Raw genomic sequence first — 17,072 nt, 5'->3', positions numbered from 1 at the left:
TACAAATAATCCTTTTAAAAACCCAAAAAACGCTAAAGGGAGGGATTAAATCATGACTTTATAGTTAACAATCGTATACTCTAACAGACAACGCTACTCCAGTTTTGGTAAAGAGATTTATTAAAGGCATTTTTGGTAGAACACACCTTCAATAATTGCCTATATTTTTTTATGAAGGGATTATTAAGGTGTTGTCTGTCAAAAATGCCTTCAATAATCTTTTTATCTATTTTTTATGAGAGAATTATTTAAGATATAGTCTGCAAAAATACCTTCAATAATCACTTCAATTTTTTAGAGAGGATTATTCAAGGCGTTTTAGTTTATAAACGTCGCTAATTTTTGTTTTTGGTAGGGTTTATAAGTACAAATATCGCTATTTGAAAGATTAGTGGCGTTTTGATAAAAAATGCTATAGGTTTTATAAAAACACAGAAACTAACGACATTTTTAAGTGAAAGATTGCTATAAAATTGCCATTAATCTTTCATTTTCTTGTAGTGCCCATTCGACACAATAAACGGCTTACATATGGCATATTCCTTGTTGGAAATATACTAAAGTGGAGGATATTTATAGATATAGAAAACAATTACATTTAGTATTTGATCTATTTATAAGATCCAATTAAGGAACAACAGTTAAAAGTAAAATTTTTTTAAAAATAGATTTTTATTTAATGTATTATTCTTATCAAATTCAAGAAACTATTTATACAAATTCTTTCATAAATATTCATAAAAAAAATTATAAATATCGTTTTATAAGTATATCTATAAACATTTTTAAATTTTGCCTTATTTATAAATTATTTCTTGCTTGTGTTCAAAGACAACATCAAACAATAAATATAAGTCAAATTAACAATGTTTTGTTTTATTTTAGACAATTATTTTGATTTTTTTTTTTTTGCACTCATTTTCTGGCTAAAATTATTTTTTTCCCTCTTAAAGCCACCATATCATCATTACATTAATTCCCCCGTCTTTTTTTCTACATTTGCATTCATTATAATGTCCGAGCATAGCTTTCATTCTTCTTTTAATGTCTAGACAACACTAATATAAGGAGAAACGTAAAATAATAATAATAATAAAAAAGAAAAAAAAAATAAAAGCACTAACTAATTGACTATGGGCTATTTTTACTATAAACCTAAAAACACCTCAAATAACAAAACAATTGAAACTAAACGAATAAATTTGAAAATCACAACATAATTTTATTAATAATAAAAATTTTGTTTTACAATTATTCTTTAAGATATGTTATCTCAAGATTTATTTATGGGCCAAGATATTTTCAGCCAGAGTTTGATAGCTACTGCAAAACACATAGAAAACCCGAAAAATGCAAACGTAAAAGTTATTACTATTTTATTCTTGAATTGTTTCCTTTTCCCATATGACCAAATACCACGCACCATCCGTCACTATGTGAGTAGACAAATAGAAAGAAATGTAGGCTTACTTTTCTCGAAGATTTGTTCAATCAAAAAGTAAAATAATAAATAAATAAATAAAAAAGACTTATCAGTCTGGCAAAAAAATAATAAAAGGATCAGTTGAATAATGTATTTTATGTAGTCTAGCCCAAAAATACATGATCAATCGAATAATGTATTTTTTATATTCTATTGATAGAATAATAAATTTTTAATTTTTTATTAAAATTTAATTTTTGATAATTTTAAATTAAAAAAAAATAGTGTATTTCTGAAATCAAAATAAAAGCTAACTGGGGTAATTGAGCTGCATTTCCACATTGACAAAAGAAAACTAGTTATAGACATTAATGGAGAACTCTTCTTCTCAACGAGTAGCGTTGCTTCCTAATTCCCATCCTAATGCTTCTCTTTTGTAAGTAGAAACATGAATATTGTGGATTTTTTTTTTGTTTCGAATAAATTAATTTGCATTAATATTTCTTATTTGATCCAAAGTTAATTCCTATTGGTTGATGCTTTTGCAGCTCTTCTGATTACTGTACTGATTGAAAATGTTACGACTGAACAACCAAATGATGTTCAGGCAAAGGTAATATATATTTGGTTTTTGCACCACCAACCTCAGTGCATATATATATATATATATATATATATATATATATATATCTTGATTGATATGCTTTGGTTATTGACAGAGCACAAAAACTGTGCATTGCTATGATTTCAGTGATGAAACAGCAGGGAAAAATACCGTAGAAATTGCACCTGCTGGCTTATTAGAGCTAGGTCAATCTTTTTCTCAAACTCCAACTTGGGATACCCCATCCACTGAATTCTCCAACAATAGTAGTACAAGAGGTCTGAATTTTCCTTAAGTAGCTAGATTATCCCACTAATTTTGAGGCGAATGGAAACTAAATATGACACAAACCATGCATGGCTGGCCTTTCTCTTCTTTCTCTCTTATTTTCTTTACGTAAAACCATAACAACACTACCAACAGAATCTATACTTAAAAAAAAAAAATGGGACTTAAAAATTAGGTTACTAAGTATTCAGGTTCTACAGTTTATAAGCTTCTGCTCTCAGCAATTTTTCCTTTTATTTTTGAACCATGCAAGTCTGTTTTTTAGGCAAGCCAAACTTAAATTAGTCATTTTCATTCGTATGTACTTGCTTTTATGCATGAATGAAATATTCAGTTTTCATTAAAAGATAGTAAAATATCTGGTTAGTTAATTATTCATGCAAGAACATATATGTGACGCAGGAACTACCTACCAATATCCGCAGATGTTAAATATATTGACTGGATATATATATATATATATATATATTGTTGCCATTAACCAGATCCAATTAATTATAGGTTTCCTCAAGATGGGTAAAATTACAAGTGATTAGGACGGTTGAAGTCAAATCTGATTAAATTTCTCCGATGCTACAGTCAATATGTGTCGTCAAGATAAAATTTCATAAAATATACCTTACATTATGACGAAAAAAATGTAAATTACTCCCACAATGAACTAATGATCAAGGCTTGGTGCTTTAGTATGATACTGGTCGAGCGATTAAATCAAAAACTGTTATATATAAAATCCATAACAATTTATCACTATTATAGAAACACATGCACCCTACATATATATATATATGTATGTATGTATGATTCAACAATATTTTAAATAGATTTTGAAGAATCTGGGGATCAACTCTTGACGGTACTGAAATGGCAGCTGGATAGCGATTAAATTATTACAACAGAACAAGAGACGGAAATTACACTGCCAAGATTTGTTATAGAAAAAATGTTAATGCAAAATATGGCTGATGAAGCTGAAGGTCAAGTGCGAAACGTAAAAAAGGGGTTAAAAATTTCATGCCTGGTTATCTCGGTTTCTACAACTGGGATTCTTAGTATCCTCGCTGGATTTCCAAGAAATAGCAGCCAATCCACCATGACAAGCAAGCTTCTGTTCAAAGCTGGAATTCTCTCAATGTGTGCCTCACTTTTTTTTGCTTTATTCTTGTCGACACTGCCAACAGACAAGGCCAAATTTTCTGGCTTAGATCTAACCGAGAGAACTATCATTTGGATTTCCACAGGGTTGATGACATTGGCAGTAGTTTTACTCGTCATATTTTACTTACATACAACATGATCAGCGGTTTTCGGGCCTTTGACTCTCTTAATATAAAAATAATTAAATTAATTTGTAGCAAAGTGAGGGGGCTTGTACTTTGTGTAATCAACAAGTTTGTATTGACCAAGATGTAATTGTTCCTCTGCACCACTTTCTTGTCACGTCAATCATCCGACATTAAGTTTTTAATTGAATTCACATCAAAATACAATAAAGCAATTTTCAAGGAAAATCGCTCTAAAAGTAAAAGAAAAAAAAAGTGAATTTACTATAATCTTTAAGGGTAACTGAACGGGTAGAATTTGACATCCTATCTTCAAAGTCTTAAAATTACGAAAGAATTTACAATATAATATGGCTACTGGGAACGTTGTGAGAATGGTAGAGGAAGTTAGCCGTATTTTTCTTTGAAGGCTCCAAAAAACTATAGCCTTGATATCAACACCCATGCCAAAATGCAGCACTAATTAAGACATGAACAGTCTTTCTTTGATATAAAAACAAAGAAATAGATATTACAACAATATATTCGCCGAAGAAGGAAACGTTCAATCAGAAGCAACAACTTTACCAATATTAAAGCTCAGATATGAAGGCAACACTATCACACCTCCCTGAAAGCTACAAGCAGTGACTATTCCAACAGAGACCAAGATATGATCCATCCCACCTCCTTGGAAAATAATAGTCGGATAGCCAGAAGAAGTGTTCATGCTGAACCCTGTACATATTAATCCACTTCATCTCCATACCAGAAATTTCACGACAGTGCATCAAAATAAGCACCACTAATGCACGGAAAGGACCCAAGGAAAGAAAAATATCCCACCATGGTTCGATCATCGTAGGCCCACTTAAATGTTTGGCTCAAAAAAGCAGCATGTTATTAATGATAAAAACACATCAACTAGTAAAACTAAAATCTGAAAGGGGCTGAATTGACCTTTAAATGTCCTTGGAGCTTCACCTGAACCATTGTGGGTGCTCCATCATAGCCATTCGTGTGAAATGGTATAGCTAATTGCAATCCTTTGAGCATATGGCATCACTTGCTTCATATTGTACTTCAACGTAGCTATCCTTACATCTGCAAATCTGAACTTCTCCTAGTACCACTTCTTTATCATGACCGTCCTACAAGCATAGACTGCTGAGAGAGATCCAATATCAGCTTTTTCTGCTGGTCATTAATGTGGGGTAAACACGCATGTAGCAGATCAACTGGCATTTCTGTTTTAATTGCTTTGGTAGCATCTGATTCATCTATCACCATATTTGGTTTGACCTGCATATGCAAGGACTGCATCACGGTATCATATTTGTTTATGCAATACTTGCTAAGAAGGTTAAAAAACTCATCAAATGAAGCCTTCCAAAGGGACTGATTGGTCATATTGTAATTGCCAGCAGCTCTAAAATCAACCATAAGTTTTGTTGCCCTATCAAGAACAGACTTCAGAATAAAAGATGCTCCATCTCCAGCAGGACTTCCAAGAGGACGAAGAGGTGGCTGCTCTGAGGAACAAACCACAGCTGCAAGACAGATGCTAAGTGCACGAAGATCCATGCCATAAACACATGAGGACACAACCCTTGCAAGGTTATTAGTAGTTTCTGCTGCTCCTGGATCAGAGGGAAGGCTTCCAAACAAGAACCTTAAATGACGGAAAACAGCCATGCAGACAACTCGCATAAGCTCACCACCTGGAAAAAGAAGTTGAAGGTACCTTGCAAGTAGCTTCCGTCCTTTAGGAAGGGAAACCATCCGTAAAAACACAAGATCATCCTTTTGAGCAAACTCATCTGTGAGGCCATTCTTGCCAAGTGGGTCAACCAATTGAAGTGATGCAGCTAGCCCTTCCAACAAAACCTGTCGTCTTTGTCTCAGTTGTGCTCCTCCATCTTGCAACTGATTAAACTGTAAAAATCGATCAATATCATCTACATCAAGGAGAAGGCATAGACCATCCTCTATTGTAACTCTAGTGGCAAGCATTGGTTCTTGTTCCAGGGGCATATCAGAAGCTTTCTGATCATAGTTGGTGACACCAGATGAATTTGGAGGGTCAACTTCAAGAAGAGGACGAGGCCTGCGAATTGAAGAGAAAGGGAACCTCCCAAGTGCATCAACCTGGAGAAAAGCATGTGGCTCAGTATTTGCACATGCTCGGGGAGGTCGATCCCTAAGATGAGTTGGGCAAAAATGATGTCTCAACTTTGCTCCGGCAGATTTTCTTGCAAGACAAGCCTGGTGGTAATAATCATCCACATAAGGGTCGTTACTGTGAGTTGCAGCAATCTGCATTCTAAGAATGCCCTCAATCTCATCAGTCGACATGAATTTGGATCTAAATTGAGGCCATCCAATATCATTCTTCAAACCACTGCTATCAAAGCCCTGCTGATAAAATCGTGGATTCACCCTACCTTTCTGAGCTGATTTCGGTCTTTGATCTCTCAGATCACCAATACCAAGTATAGCTTCAAACTTGTTCATTAGAGGTGGGGACAGAGCAAGATGCGGATTAAATGGCTGCGACTGAATCCCTGACAAATGGCTAAATGATGGCTGAACAGGATGCTGCAGTCTCTGTGGATGCACCTGCAGCTGTGGCATTAATTGTGGCGGAATTAAACCATTTTGATGAGATAATTGTTGTTGCAATATATTGTTCAAAACACAGGAATTATCTCCACCGTATAATTTTGGCTGGCTCCCCCATTGATTAGATGGCTGACTATCGACAGACAGACCAGGAGCGAACTGAGGCATATTCCCACCATAGTGTGACCCATGATGTAAACCTGTCATTTGAAGCTGAGAATTAGAGAAGGCTGAGATATTTGGCGAAGTTATCATCTGTGATCCACCAACCATATATGGAATATTCAGGTGACCAGAATGTTGGTTTGGTGAAGCTTGAGGAGATCTGCCACCAGGGGGAGGGTATGAAGTGTAAGAGGATTTTGGAACTAGAATTGGTTCACTAGAGAAATGTTGATGGTGCTGATGTTGTTGCAGCAGCTGCTGCTGCTCAGGGTACGAGGATGTCCTGTAAAGATGCTTTGAGTCCAAATTGGGCGACGGTTGTGATGACCAGCGTTTGCCTTCAGGAATACTATCAGTTTCAAGAGCCTGCTGATCAAGCCAGTAAGGAAATTCCTCCCCCTGGGCCCACTCGGTAACAGACGAACCTTAAAGGAGAACACCATGGTCAGCATAATGAAAAATGTCAATATAAATATGGCATTGTCAAAGTTCATAAAATCAGCATTGATAATAAATAGAACATATCAAAAGCTTCTACAAGAAACAAATCCAACAGTGTTTGGGCCTCAACAACATCAATCATCACCAATTGAATGATAGAAGAAAAAAATTAGATTAATAAACTCACTTTCTCTGGATCCCCTATCACCAATTATCCCTGTGCCTCTTGGTCCACTAACAGCTGTGTTCAACTGCAACAAAATCACAAGCTAACATCAGCAAACGCTCAATCACCAATGCTAAGCCAGAATTAACCGCCAAGAAACATGTCAGTACATGCCACCAGAGAATTGTGATTTTAAGAAATATTAAGGAAAAAGATAGGAACTTTATCCTTTATGGCTTTTTTATAGTCCAAAGATTCAATCTAGGCACTAGCAAACAAAGAGATATAATATAAAAGGAAATTATCTTTTCTGATGAATTATATGAAAATTAAGCCAAATATGAAGCAAAGTTAAGGTTCATTCTAAAAGTAGTTTAATGTTAGTGCCCTTACTTGACAGAGTTACAATAAAAGTTTGGAGGATCAATCCTCATAGAAAACTGTCAGAAGGGTTAGGAAAGGAGTTGGTAAAACATTTCTTATATATCTTAAGAAACCAGACAGACACGGGCTCAAAAGTAAGGGGTTGGTTTGGTGAGATACAGAGATTTGCTCCCACTAATTCACTCAGTATAGGAATAAGGTCCAAAGCTAGCAGTATTGTGGTTCAAGGGGATTTGAACCAACTTCTGCAAGAGTGAACTCTCAGCAGATCCAATTTTAGAATATTTGCAAAGATAACTTGTTTTAGCCCCATTAAAATATGAGACGACAATTAGTTGACAGATTAAATTAGAAGCTAATCTTAAGAGGGGAAAAGATCTTTGACTATCTCACTAGTTGCAGTAACTATGTAGTAGAATAACCTTTGAAAATGTTCTAGCAAGATCATCAATGTCTGAGAAGGATCTCAATACTTCACCCTGCAAAAATGAAGAGAAATTAGACAGATCTAGAATATGAATATTCTACTAAAATCAACCGTGGAATGAATAATCTTGAAGATTACTAAGTTAGATGTTCCAAAAGAAACACCTAGAGTAATGAAAATTCATGATTAAAAAGTAATTTTAACCATATTAGTAACCATTTGAAGTTCACAATTCCACAGAGAGAGGGGATGGGAAGAGATCAATTTCCTCTCTTTTTGGATTTCCGTTTTTTAGTGACACATGCCTTATCAGACTTTAGCCACTCCAACAGATGCTAACTGTTTATTAGAAACCAAATCAAAATTTATTCAAACAAATTTCCACAATAAACTCCATTAGATGATCTGCAAACCACATCTCCTTCCAGAGACATGTGAAGACTAAAATGCCAACACCCACAATTAAATCTAACTTTTAAAATCCATTGGCATAACCAATCAAATTTGTGTGAATATCAGATACAGAATCATTTTCCACAAAGATATACAGAAGCAGCACCTCAAAACTAAGCCTGCTTCTAAGACTCAACAACCAGAGAAACTGAAATAATGGGGAACCACCCCAGCAGAAAAGGGGAAGTCTTCTGTATCTAGCAATTGTGAATGGGTTTTCGCCTAAATTTTGGCATGATGGGTATAAAGCATCCTACAAACCTGATTCCATTCAGAAGGCTTCATAGTTCATACACCACTAGAAGTTGTAAACATATCAAGCCCATGACACATACTTGAAAGAAAACCTCCATAAACTACCTTCTCAACGTATTTGCTTCAGGAAGCATAGGAGAAACAACAAACATTAATTCAAGAGGCACCCAAGAACAATTAACACAACCTCCAAAACCTATTCAAACATGGAATACAATTTTATTGACAGGATACTAAGCCGCTGGACCACTGCACAAGTGCTTGTACAATATAATTTTCTTAAAGATAAGATAGTATACAAAAGCCACTTCTCATTGTGAAGACCAAGACACAAAGAGACAAGTAACAGTAAACAGCCTGGCCAAGATGGCTACACTGTCAACCTATAAATACAGAGAAAACGTTCTTTTACAGTGTCTTGCATGGGCAAATAGAACAATATATAATATGAGCTCCCACAGAGTTTTACTCCACAAATAAAAATAGCACGCCAACCACTAATTAAATGCAGTAGCATCTATCTGTTCAAGAAAACAGGGGAAAAATAGCATTCAGCATTACTACAGAAGGCTATTTTTTAGCATGATGTTCAGAAGGGAGAGATTTATTTTTCAAAAGAATAGCCACCGTTCTTGTACTATCCTGCATAAATTTGCAAGAACAATTGAAAAAGGAAAAACAAAACTGAAAAGAAACAAGAATATTAACTACCTCTTGATCAAACAAAGACTCCTCCTCATCAAGTTCGACTGCAGGTAAATCCTCCTCATCATCTAATCCCCCCAATTCAACTTCCTCGAGAACATCTTTTCCAAAAAATGCATATTGTGATGCATCAAATACTGCAACTCCTGCACCATAAAAAGCTAATTTTACTAAAAATGCACTCTTTATGAAAAAAAAAAAAAAAAAAAACTTACAACATAAAGAATAGATCATATCAATAAAAATCAGTGGCAACGCATGTTCAGGAAAAACAAATTGAGACATGAAAAACAACTGAAACATACATTAATCCAGCCTTCTCACCACAACACAAAATATATACTCAATTATGCAAAAACGGGGGGTCTTCCTTTTTTTCTTTTCCTTAAGACCAAACAGCAAGCAAGTGACTATCTAATCCACCATACACCACCACAACGGCCACTTGTACTGGATGGCCAAGGCGATAGCGCAACAGTTAGAACTTGAGATTCCAACTCTGAAGTCTCAAGTTTGATCCTTGGCAATGGACAGGGCATGGGATACTTGAGATGGGAGCAAGTTACCACCCTTTGTGTAGGCAAAGGCCCAGAATGTCTCAATATCTACCAATACCGTATTCTTGAATCCAACCATAATTCAAATAAATTGCGACTATTTCAATAACTAAAAATATTCAAAATCAAAATCAACACAACCAAAACACAAGCACATTTAAACTGCCAAGCTGAAGTGTGTTAGTACCCAAATTCAAAAATTATAATTGCAATACTGGAAAATTTTCATGCCATCATGAAATGAAGTAATAACCTAAAGCTAGAAATTGTTCACATCTTGAAACAAGACATTAAGCTTCCAGCTGCGTCAAACAGTATTACTCACAATTGCTTTTACAATAAAAACCTAACTTACCGTTGAAAACCCAATATTTCATGATCTAATTTCCATTTTCTTGTAATCTGCAATACATTTCACTTAACAATCAACTTCACACTAACTTCTTGACTTTAAACACTTCAAATTTCACTCCATCTAAAATTTAAGCTTAAACCAAACTAAAAAACCAAACCCAAAGCTATTTTCACCCAAAAAAAAAGAAGCATAAATTAAGTAAATTGAAGAAAAAAGAATCGAATATTAAACCTGTAGAAGTATCACCGAATTGCATAAGATCCTCAGAAGTATCCATTTTATCTACACTTCAAATTAGTACTCGATATGGAAAAACCAAAACAAAACCCCTAATAATTAACTGAATCTTCAATCCAATGGTTTCTTTAAAAATCTAAAATCTGAATTCTAAAAAAATTATAAAAAAAAAAAAAAAGAGAAAGGGCAAAAAAGGGTTTAAAAAGCAGAAACCCTTTTGCAATGAAATAAGGTTTGGTGGAGAGAAGATCTGAACAGTATTTCATGGTTAAGGAAATAGCTTCTTTTTTGAAGGATTTCTTTCGTTTCGCAAATCAAGATTTTGTTGCAAAAAATATAGAAGAGAGAGAGAGGAACCCTAAAGAAGAGATAATGAAGGGTAATTATTTTTTATTTGTTTATTTATATTGTTTTCTAATAATATACAGAGGAGAAACGGTGGGCGAACGAAGGAAGAGGGTGAAAAAAAAGAAAAAAAAAAGGAGAGAGAGATCATATTTATTTCGTTAAGCTTGGTTTTGGATTTTTGCGGGCATTTTTAATGCAAAGTGGGAAAGACAGGTGCCCTCTTTGAAAATGATTGGCATCTTCCACGATTATATTATATATATGCTAAGGGTATAAGAAAGCGAAGGCTTTGAGGCCCAACCACAAAATCAAATTACAACCCAAATCCAATCCAAGTTTTGCATTTCCCTTATATATTTATATATATATATATTTAGCCCTCTTCTTCCATTTTCCGTTTTCCCGGTTCTCTTTCCTTCTTGAATCTTCCTCAAAGTCGGCAACTTCTTTTTCTTCTTGGGTTTCTTGTATCCAGCTTCTTCTTCAATTTAAGGTGTCAATTTTGGTTTCGGTTATCTTTTTTTTTTTGTAATTTCTATTATTAAATTTCGTGGATGCAATCTATCAATTAAGTCGATTTAGCAATTATGTTTTTGAGAATTTTTTTTTTGTTGAGAAATAGAAAAGAGAATTGGGTTTTTTTATTCCATTTTCTTCTTAATTTAATTAATTTCAGAATGATTATCATTGGTTTTTCTGTTGGGTGCTTATGGCCGATAGGATTGTCAAGCATAATACATATATGGGCATCCATTTTGATGAAAAATGAATAATTTTGATGGAAATTTGAATCTTTTTAATCTTAAACTTTCGATATAATCTAATAATACAAGTTTTGACATATTTTCAGGTTTTGTTCTTATCCAAATTTCGAATCGCCTTTCTTGTTACTTGCAAATGCTGACTGCTATTGTTACTGCCTCCTCGCTTCCTCTATTATCTTACGGTATGCTCTTTCTCTAGCTGATCTTCTTGGAAATTTCTTTATTATTCATACGAGACTGTTTGCATTATGATAACATTTATCATAGGTTTCACCAGGAAGTCAATTAAAGTCGCAAATTAAGTGCAGTGGCTGTTGTGGCGTCGTTAGAATTTCCACGAGAATTAAGCCAATAGGCCTTGGCTTGCAATTACAACCTATTGTTGGAAGAAGTAGAAAGCAATCTTTATCTGTTATATGTGCTGCTGCTGCCTTGGTAAGTTTTTTGCTGCTAATATTCGCTTACTTTTCTGCCTTGTTGCTAGGTTTTGCAGAGAAAAGTGTTTGATTTCCTTTAGAGTTGTTAACATGGACCAAATAGTATTATAGGTAGATAATTTTGCTTGTCTTTTATCACTATCAGATTGAAAACACTTTAGATATGTTCATGTACTAGTGTTAGCAGCATTAAATCCTGAAAGAGATGCTGTGATCCTGAAATAGATGCTGTGAAGGAGATCAAATTTTGTTTGCACACATGCTAAAAGGAGGGGTTCAGTGATGTTGGTATTCTGAGTTTGTGACCTGGTTTCTTTTTCCTGCAGAATGCAACTTGCAGTGCGTCGGGGCAAACTCAAACCATTACTCGGGAGGCACCAACAATCACCCAAGCTCCTGTCCATGGTAATAACAAACATATACACTTTCAACTGTTTGCCAAATTTGGTTAGATGTATCCCTTTGTGTTTTTTGAGTAACCTTTAGCCACCCACCTTTAGTTGAACGGTGGTTAGTAAGGTTGTGGAGGGCTAGGTTAGTTTGATGGAATAGCCAAAGACATGGTGATAGGCATGTATCATTCTCATACTTTTTTGGACACTCAGCCATTCTGCGCCTATGCTTGCATTGTCATGCATGCTCCATCTGCTTTGGCAGGATGATTATTGTTTGTTTCGGGCACATGAGAATCCAGATGCTGCCTGGTGGCTAGAAGCATTGAGCGATGTTCCTTTCTGATTTGCCCTACTGCCCCTCATTTTTGGCTAAATCTTGTTAATGTAATAAATTTACTATTTTTTATTATGTCTCATGGTCATCCAGGATTTCACTCTGGTCCAAGCAACTTTTATGTTATTTTTATATGTATTTTTGGTGTACCATTCTATGGCTATGATGTATAGGTGATACATACCTAAGCTTGCAGGAGTTGGGGATAGATCCCTGGCCCTGTGGAACTCCTTACCATAGGTGGGATATAAGCTGCTCACTTGAAGTCTGTTGCAGTGAGTTAAACTGCAGTTGTGGTCCCGTTTTTTATTACATCACGATTATTTTGATTACGGGTATAATAAAAATTATTGTGATCATCATAGTTATCATAATCATTAATTTTTTTTTATTTTCGCATAATATATTATAAAATATTATAATTATAATTATAATTATAAAAATTTTTATTTTATTATTTTTAAAATAATTTATCATATCACATATATTTTGCATATATTTTATTTACCTGATAATTAAATGTAATAATCTATTAAATATTTATTATTTTATGATTTTGAAATGCAAATTTTTTATTAAGTATTTTAAATTTTTACACATTAATTAATTTAAAATTGTTATTATAAATTTCTTTTAAATTATTATAAAATGGATCAAACTTTCAATTTTTAGTTAAGTACACAAAAATAATAATAAAAAAAATTAAAAATACAAATATCAAAACAAAATATCATTAATTTTTTCTCACCATAGCGTCATCTGATCTTTCTCTTAGCTATTTTTTCTCTCTCTCCAGCTGGCCTCTGACCGGACCCATCGGCATTCGATCCCCAATTCCTTCCAATAGAGACTCCGTTTCCAGGGAATCAGTCCTTTTCGAACCACCAACTCAATCTTTTTCAAGTAGGGCCTGACCCACGCTACATCTCCAGAGCCAAGACACCGAACGAGGGGGAAGTGGGCGCTCGCGCTCATAAAAGAAGCCTGCACCACCAAGCTACAGCCACTTCTGTTGACCAGAGTCTACTTTTCAGTCGAATCGCTTAAGCCCTCACTTAGCAGAAGATGTAAACTTCACTGATCAGTTTAGTTCCATTAAAATTCAACAAAAATATGCAATATTTTTTACAAAAGTAATTACTTGTGTTGAATTGTTGATTGTAATGGATTGATGATTGATTTGAGACTAAATTTGAGTTTGTTTGACGCTGGATTGAGGTTGATGTCAAATTTTTTTCGAGGCTTTCAATTTTTTTTTTATTTTGGTTTTTTGACAAAAAAATAAGCAGGGGTAATAACGATCCGTTAAGAGCGCTATTTGTCGTTACAATGTTTTTTCGCGGCCGTCACACTCCGACATCGATGAGATTGAAATTCTCACCTGATATTTTTCAAATAACGGTGGCGGATGGTGACATTATCGCAAGATAATGGCCGCTACACCGCAACTGCACCACTATTTGAATCCATCGGTGTTTTGGTGTACTCTTATGTGATTTTATGAGAAAATGTGTTGCTTAATATGGTTTATTAAATTGCAGCAACGGAGAAGTCACCATAACTAGATGATGGTGATTCTGGATTTCCTCCCCGTGATGACGATGGTGATGGAGGTGGTGGGGGCAACTGGTCAGGTGGATTCTTCCTTTTTGGATTTCTCGCATTTCTAGGTTTGTTAAAGGATAAAGAAAGTGAAGATTACCAGGGCAGTCGAAGAAGATGAGAGAGAATTTTTTTGGAGCCTATTGCATGTTGTTCTTTGTGCTGTATTCTATTTGACAATGGATAACCTTAATTGATCTTAAAATAGAATCTACGTTGACAATGGATAACCTTCTTTTGAAGATTTGTGAGATTATCATGCTTGAAATGGAGAATATTCAACAGATCTACAAGTTTGGTATCAAAAGGACAACTGGAGAGTTCTTGAATCTTGCTCCTGCTCTTGCTCCTGTTAGGGTATAATCGATCGAGTTTAAACTGATACAGTATTAAACTTGAGTTCTAATTCGATTTTAAATTCAAAACTTAAAATTTGACTTGAATTCGATCAAGTTTTATTTTTTTAGTTCGAGTTCGACTTGATATAAAATCGAGCTATTCAAGCTCGTTTGATTAGGTTCGATTAATATGTAAAAATAAATTTAATATTTATATTTGATAAAAATTCGATTATGTGTGCTCGAACTTAAATTTGAGTCCGAGATATTTTATCAATTAAAATAATTAAAATATATTAAAATATAAAAATTTAATTATATTCACAAGTTACTCGAATCGAATATAAGAATGCTAAAACTCAACTCGATCGATAAGTTGAGTTATTTGAGTTTGAGTTCGATTTAATAATAATCGAATTAAATTTGAATTTTATTCAAATTGAATCTGAATAATTTGCGATGACTAATATATCATTTACATCTCTAGCTCTTGCTTCTGCTCTTGTTTCATATGCACACCAGCACCATTCGGTGACTGCTTAATGCCCCACAAAAACTTTAAAAAGGAACTTCCATCTTCCTCTATTTCATTTTTTTCGGAATTCGATGCAAACAGAATGCTTTGCCTGTCCCCAGTCCTAATTTAATGGGATACCTAAATCAGCAATGCTTTTCATCCAGACTCTATGTTTCATTATTCTATGCAAGATCATTCACAAGAAAAAGCAGCAAGGCAAGAATACAAACTTGACCCAACGACTGGGAAATAACCTTTCAAACGCGGCCTAATGGTTGTGATTCCTCCTTGGGAGGATTCAGGTTCAAAATTCAAATCAAAACCCTTTGCTTCTCCTGATATCTCTTCGTATGTACAAAATATGACAACAAACTAGAAGTAGCATGTAGTGTGTGGCATTATCTATAGATCTCTAGCTTGAGTTAGAATGAAAACATAAAATTTGCCAATATATAAGTGAACATGATAAATTTGCTATTTGTTGTTCTGCTGTCTTTTGCCTTGAAAAATGTTGCTAAGCTCAAACTTTTTGCTCCATTAAAAAAGGAAAAAGGAAAAAAAATGCTTATACAAGCCTGTCTCTGGCACTGCAGTCAGCTACTTTCCCTGCGGTTATCAGCAAGCGGTACGGGGCAATTTTTTACCTTTTTCAATATCTGCTTGTAGCAAAGTTGTATGATGGTTCAGTGATATGTATGTACGTGTGTGTATATATATATATATACACACGCGCTAAGTGATACTATATTTGTGGAATCATTGATTATGAGTATGAAATATACATTTATAGGCTTCTTTTTTCATCACCACCTCATAAAAAGATGTCTTTTTCTTTATATATATATATATATATTCTTAATAGGTAGGTATCCTATGATAATTTTGTTGCTGCTGGTTCACAAGCGCAGCAGCAAGGGAAAGGGACTTATAAGTTGTTACATAGCTATTAGCCTATTATATATAAGTTCTTTTAGGTAATAAATTTCTTGAATGGTATATGCTCCTCAATACCTTGCATGAATTTCACTTAAAATGCAATGATCGATCAGGAAATGAAAATTGTTTTACATGTCTTTATTAATATTTTTCCCTCGAAATGATGCTAGCTAGGTTCCTATTGCCCCATCCAGCAAAACCTTGACTAGTTGACTTTGAGGGGTGAGTGGGGATATCGTCAGGTTCTATTAGTTTTCTATTGATTAGTAATATGCTTTTATTTTTCTTGGTTACAAAACTTAGGTTGTACAAGCTAATTATTAAGGTGAAATGTCGTTAGCATCAAGTCTCTTAAGAGTGATTGACTAGTTGCAATTAGTAGCTTGCTTATTAATTATCTTCACCTCTCTCTCTCTCTCTCTCTCTCTCTCTCTCTCTCTCTCTCTCTCTCTCACACACACACACACACACACATTGACCAAATGCTACTATATATATATATATATATATGTATGTATATATTATTTCACTCTCTTTCGCTCATATTAATCTGCCTATCTGCAGTTGAGATCTGAGGATACGTCAAGATTACATAGTACAAAAAGGAGATGTAATGCTGTTTCGTTTGAATGTTTGATGACTTAATTCTTTTAACTGTCAAAGCACCGAACAACAAATGGTCGCTTCACTGGTTTTGTATTTTCAGCCAACGTCAGGCAAATAGTATAGGATTGATATTCTTCCCTTACCAATTCTAAACCAAGAGATACATATATTAATTCGGAGATTGATCTGCCATTGGAATTGTCTGTTTATAATTCAAAACGTAAACAACAGGGAAACGAAATCCCCCCCCCCCCCCCCTGCATTTTCACCTCAGAGGTTGTAACTTTATTCATCTGTGAATATATACCCGTATATATTGGGACACCATTTCAAACAACTAATTTCTGCTACTTTGTTGCATTTTCTGGAAGACGCTTGATTTTCTTTGTTGCATTGAAAACATATTTACACATCTGTCCAAATAATGCCTAACAGCCTAACTTAGGCCTAA

General features: G+C 34.4%; 2 protein-coding genes across 11 annotated transcripts; one reads left to right on the top strand and one right to left on the bottom strand.

Moving 5' to 3' along the window:
- Positions 1-3,838: 3,838 nt before the first annotated feature.
- Positions 3,839-10,917, bottom strand: LOC111288344 (protein PAT1 homolog). Of its 4 annotated transcripts, XM_022879197.2 has the most exons (7): positions 10,339-10,917; positions 9,202-9,341; positions 7,778-7,834; positions 6,993-7,056; positions 6,470-6,789; positions 6,292-6,399; positions 3,839-6,202 (listed from the first exon to the last, which is right to left on the bottom strand). In XM_022879197.2, the coding sequence occupies exons 1-7, from the start codon at positions 10,382-10,384 to the stop codon at positions 4,718-4,720; spliced, it is 2,220 nt and encodes a 739-aa protein (XP_022734932.2). In that variant the 5' UTR covers positions 10,385-10,917; the 3' UTR covers positions 3,839-4,717. The 4 variants fall into 4 exon arrangements, with proteins under 4 accessions (XP_022734932.2, XP_022734929.2, XP_089615513.1 ...); XM_022879194.2 differs by having other exon boundaries at positions 3,839-6,789; XM_089759387.1 differs by lacking the exon at positions 10,339-10,917 and adding an exon at positions 10,108-10,149 and having other exon boundaries at positions 3,839-6,789.
- A 94-nt stretch (positions 10,918-11,011) lies between these two features.
- LOC111288345 (uncharacterized) lies at positions 11,012-14,531 on the top strand. Of its 7 annotated transcripts, XR_016341478.1 has the most exons (7): positions 11,012-11,185; positions 11,543-11,638; positions 11,734-11,891; positions 12,220-12,298; positions 12,796-12,957; positions 13,398-13,689; positions 14,164-14,531. XR_016341478.1 is itself a non-coding variant. In XM_022879198.2 (6 exons), the coding sequence occupies exons 2-6, from the start codon at positions 11,590-11,592 to the stop codon at positions 13,534-13,536; spliced, it is 471 nt and encodes a 156-aa protein (XP_022734933.2). In that variant the 5' UTR covers positions 11,012-11,185; positions 11,543-11,589; the 3' UTR covers positions 13,537-13,852. The 7 variants fall into 7 exon arrangements, 4 of the variants coding, with proteins under 4 accessions (XP_022734933.2, XP_022734934.1, XP_089615514.1 ...); XR_016341479.1 differs by lacking the exon at positions 14,164-14,531 and having other exon boundaries at positions 12,551-12,957; positions 13,419-13,852; XR_016341480.1 differs by lacking the exon at positions 14,164-14,531 and having other exon boundaries at positions 11,724-11,891; positions 12,551-12,957; positions 13,419-13,852.
- Positions 14,532-17,072: the final 2,541 nt, after the last annotated feature.

The sequence above is a fragment of the Durio zibethinus genome, chromosome 4, assembly GCF_047325235.1.
Source record: "Durio zibethinus cultivar Kanyao isolate XHJ-2024 chromosome 4, ASM4732523v1, whole genome shotgun sequence".
Lineage (NCBI taxonomy): Eukaryota > Viridiplantae > Streptophyta > Magnoliopsida > Malvales > Malvaceae > Durio > Durio zibethinus.
The sequence above is the reverse complement of the archived record's forward strand: the minus strand, read 5'-3'. Positions and strand labels throughout refer to the sequence as shown.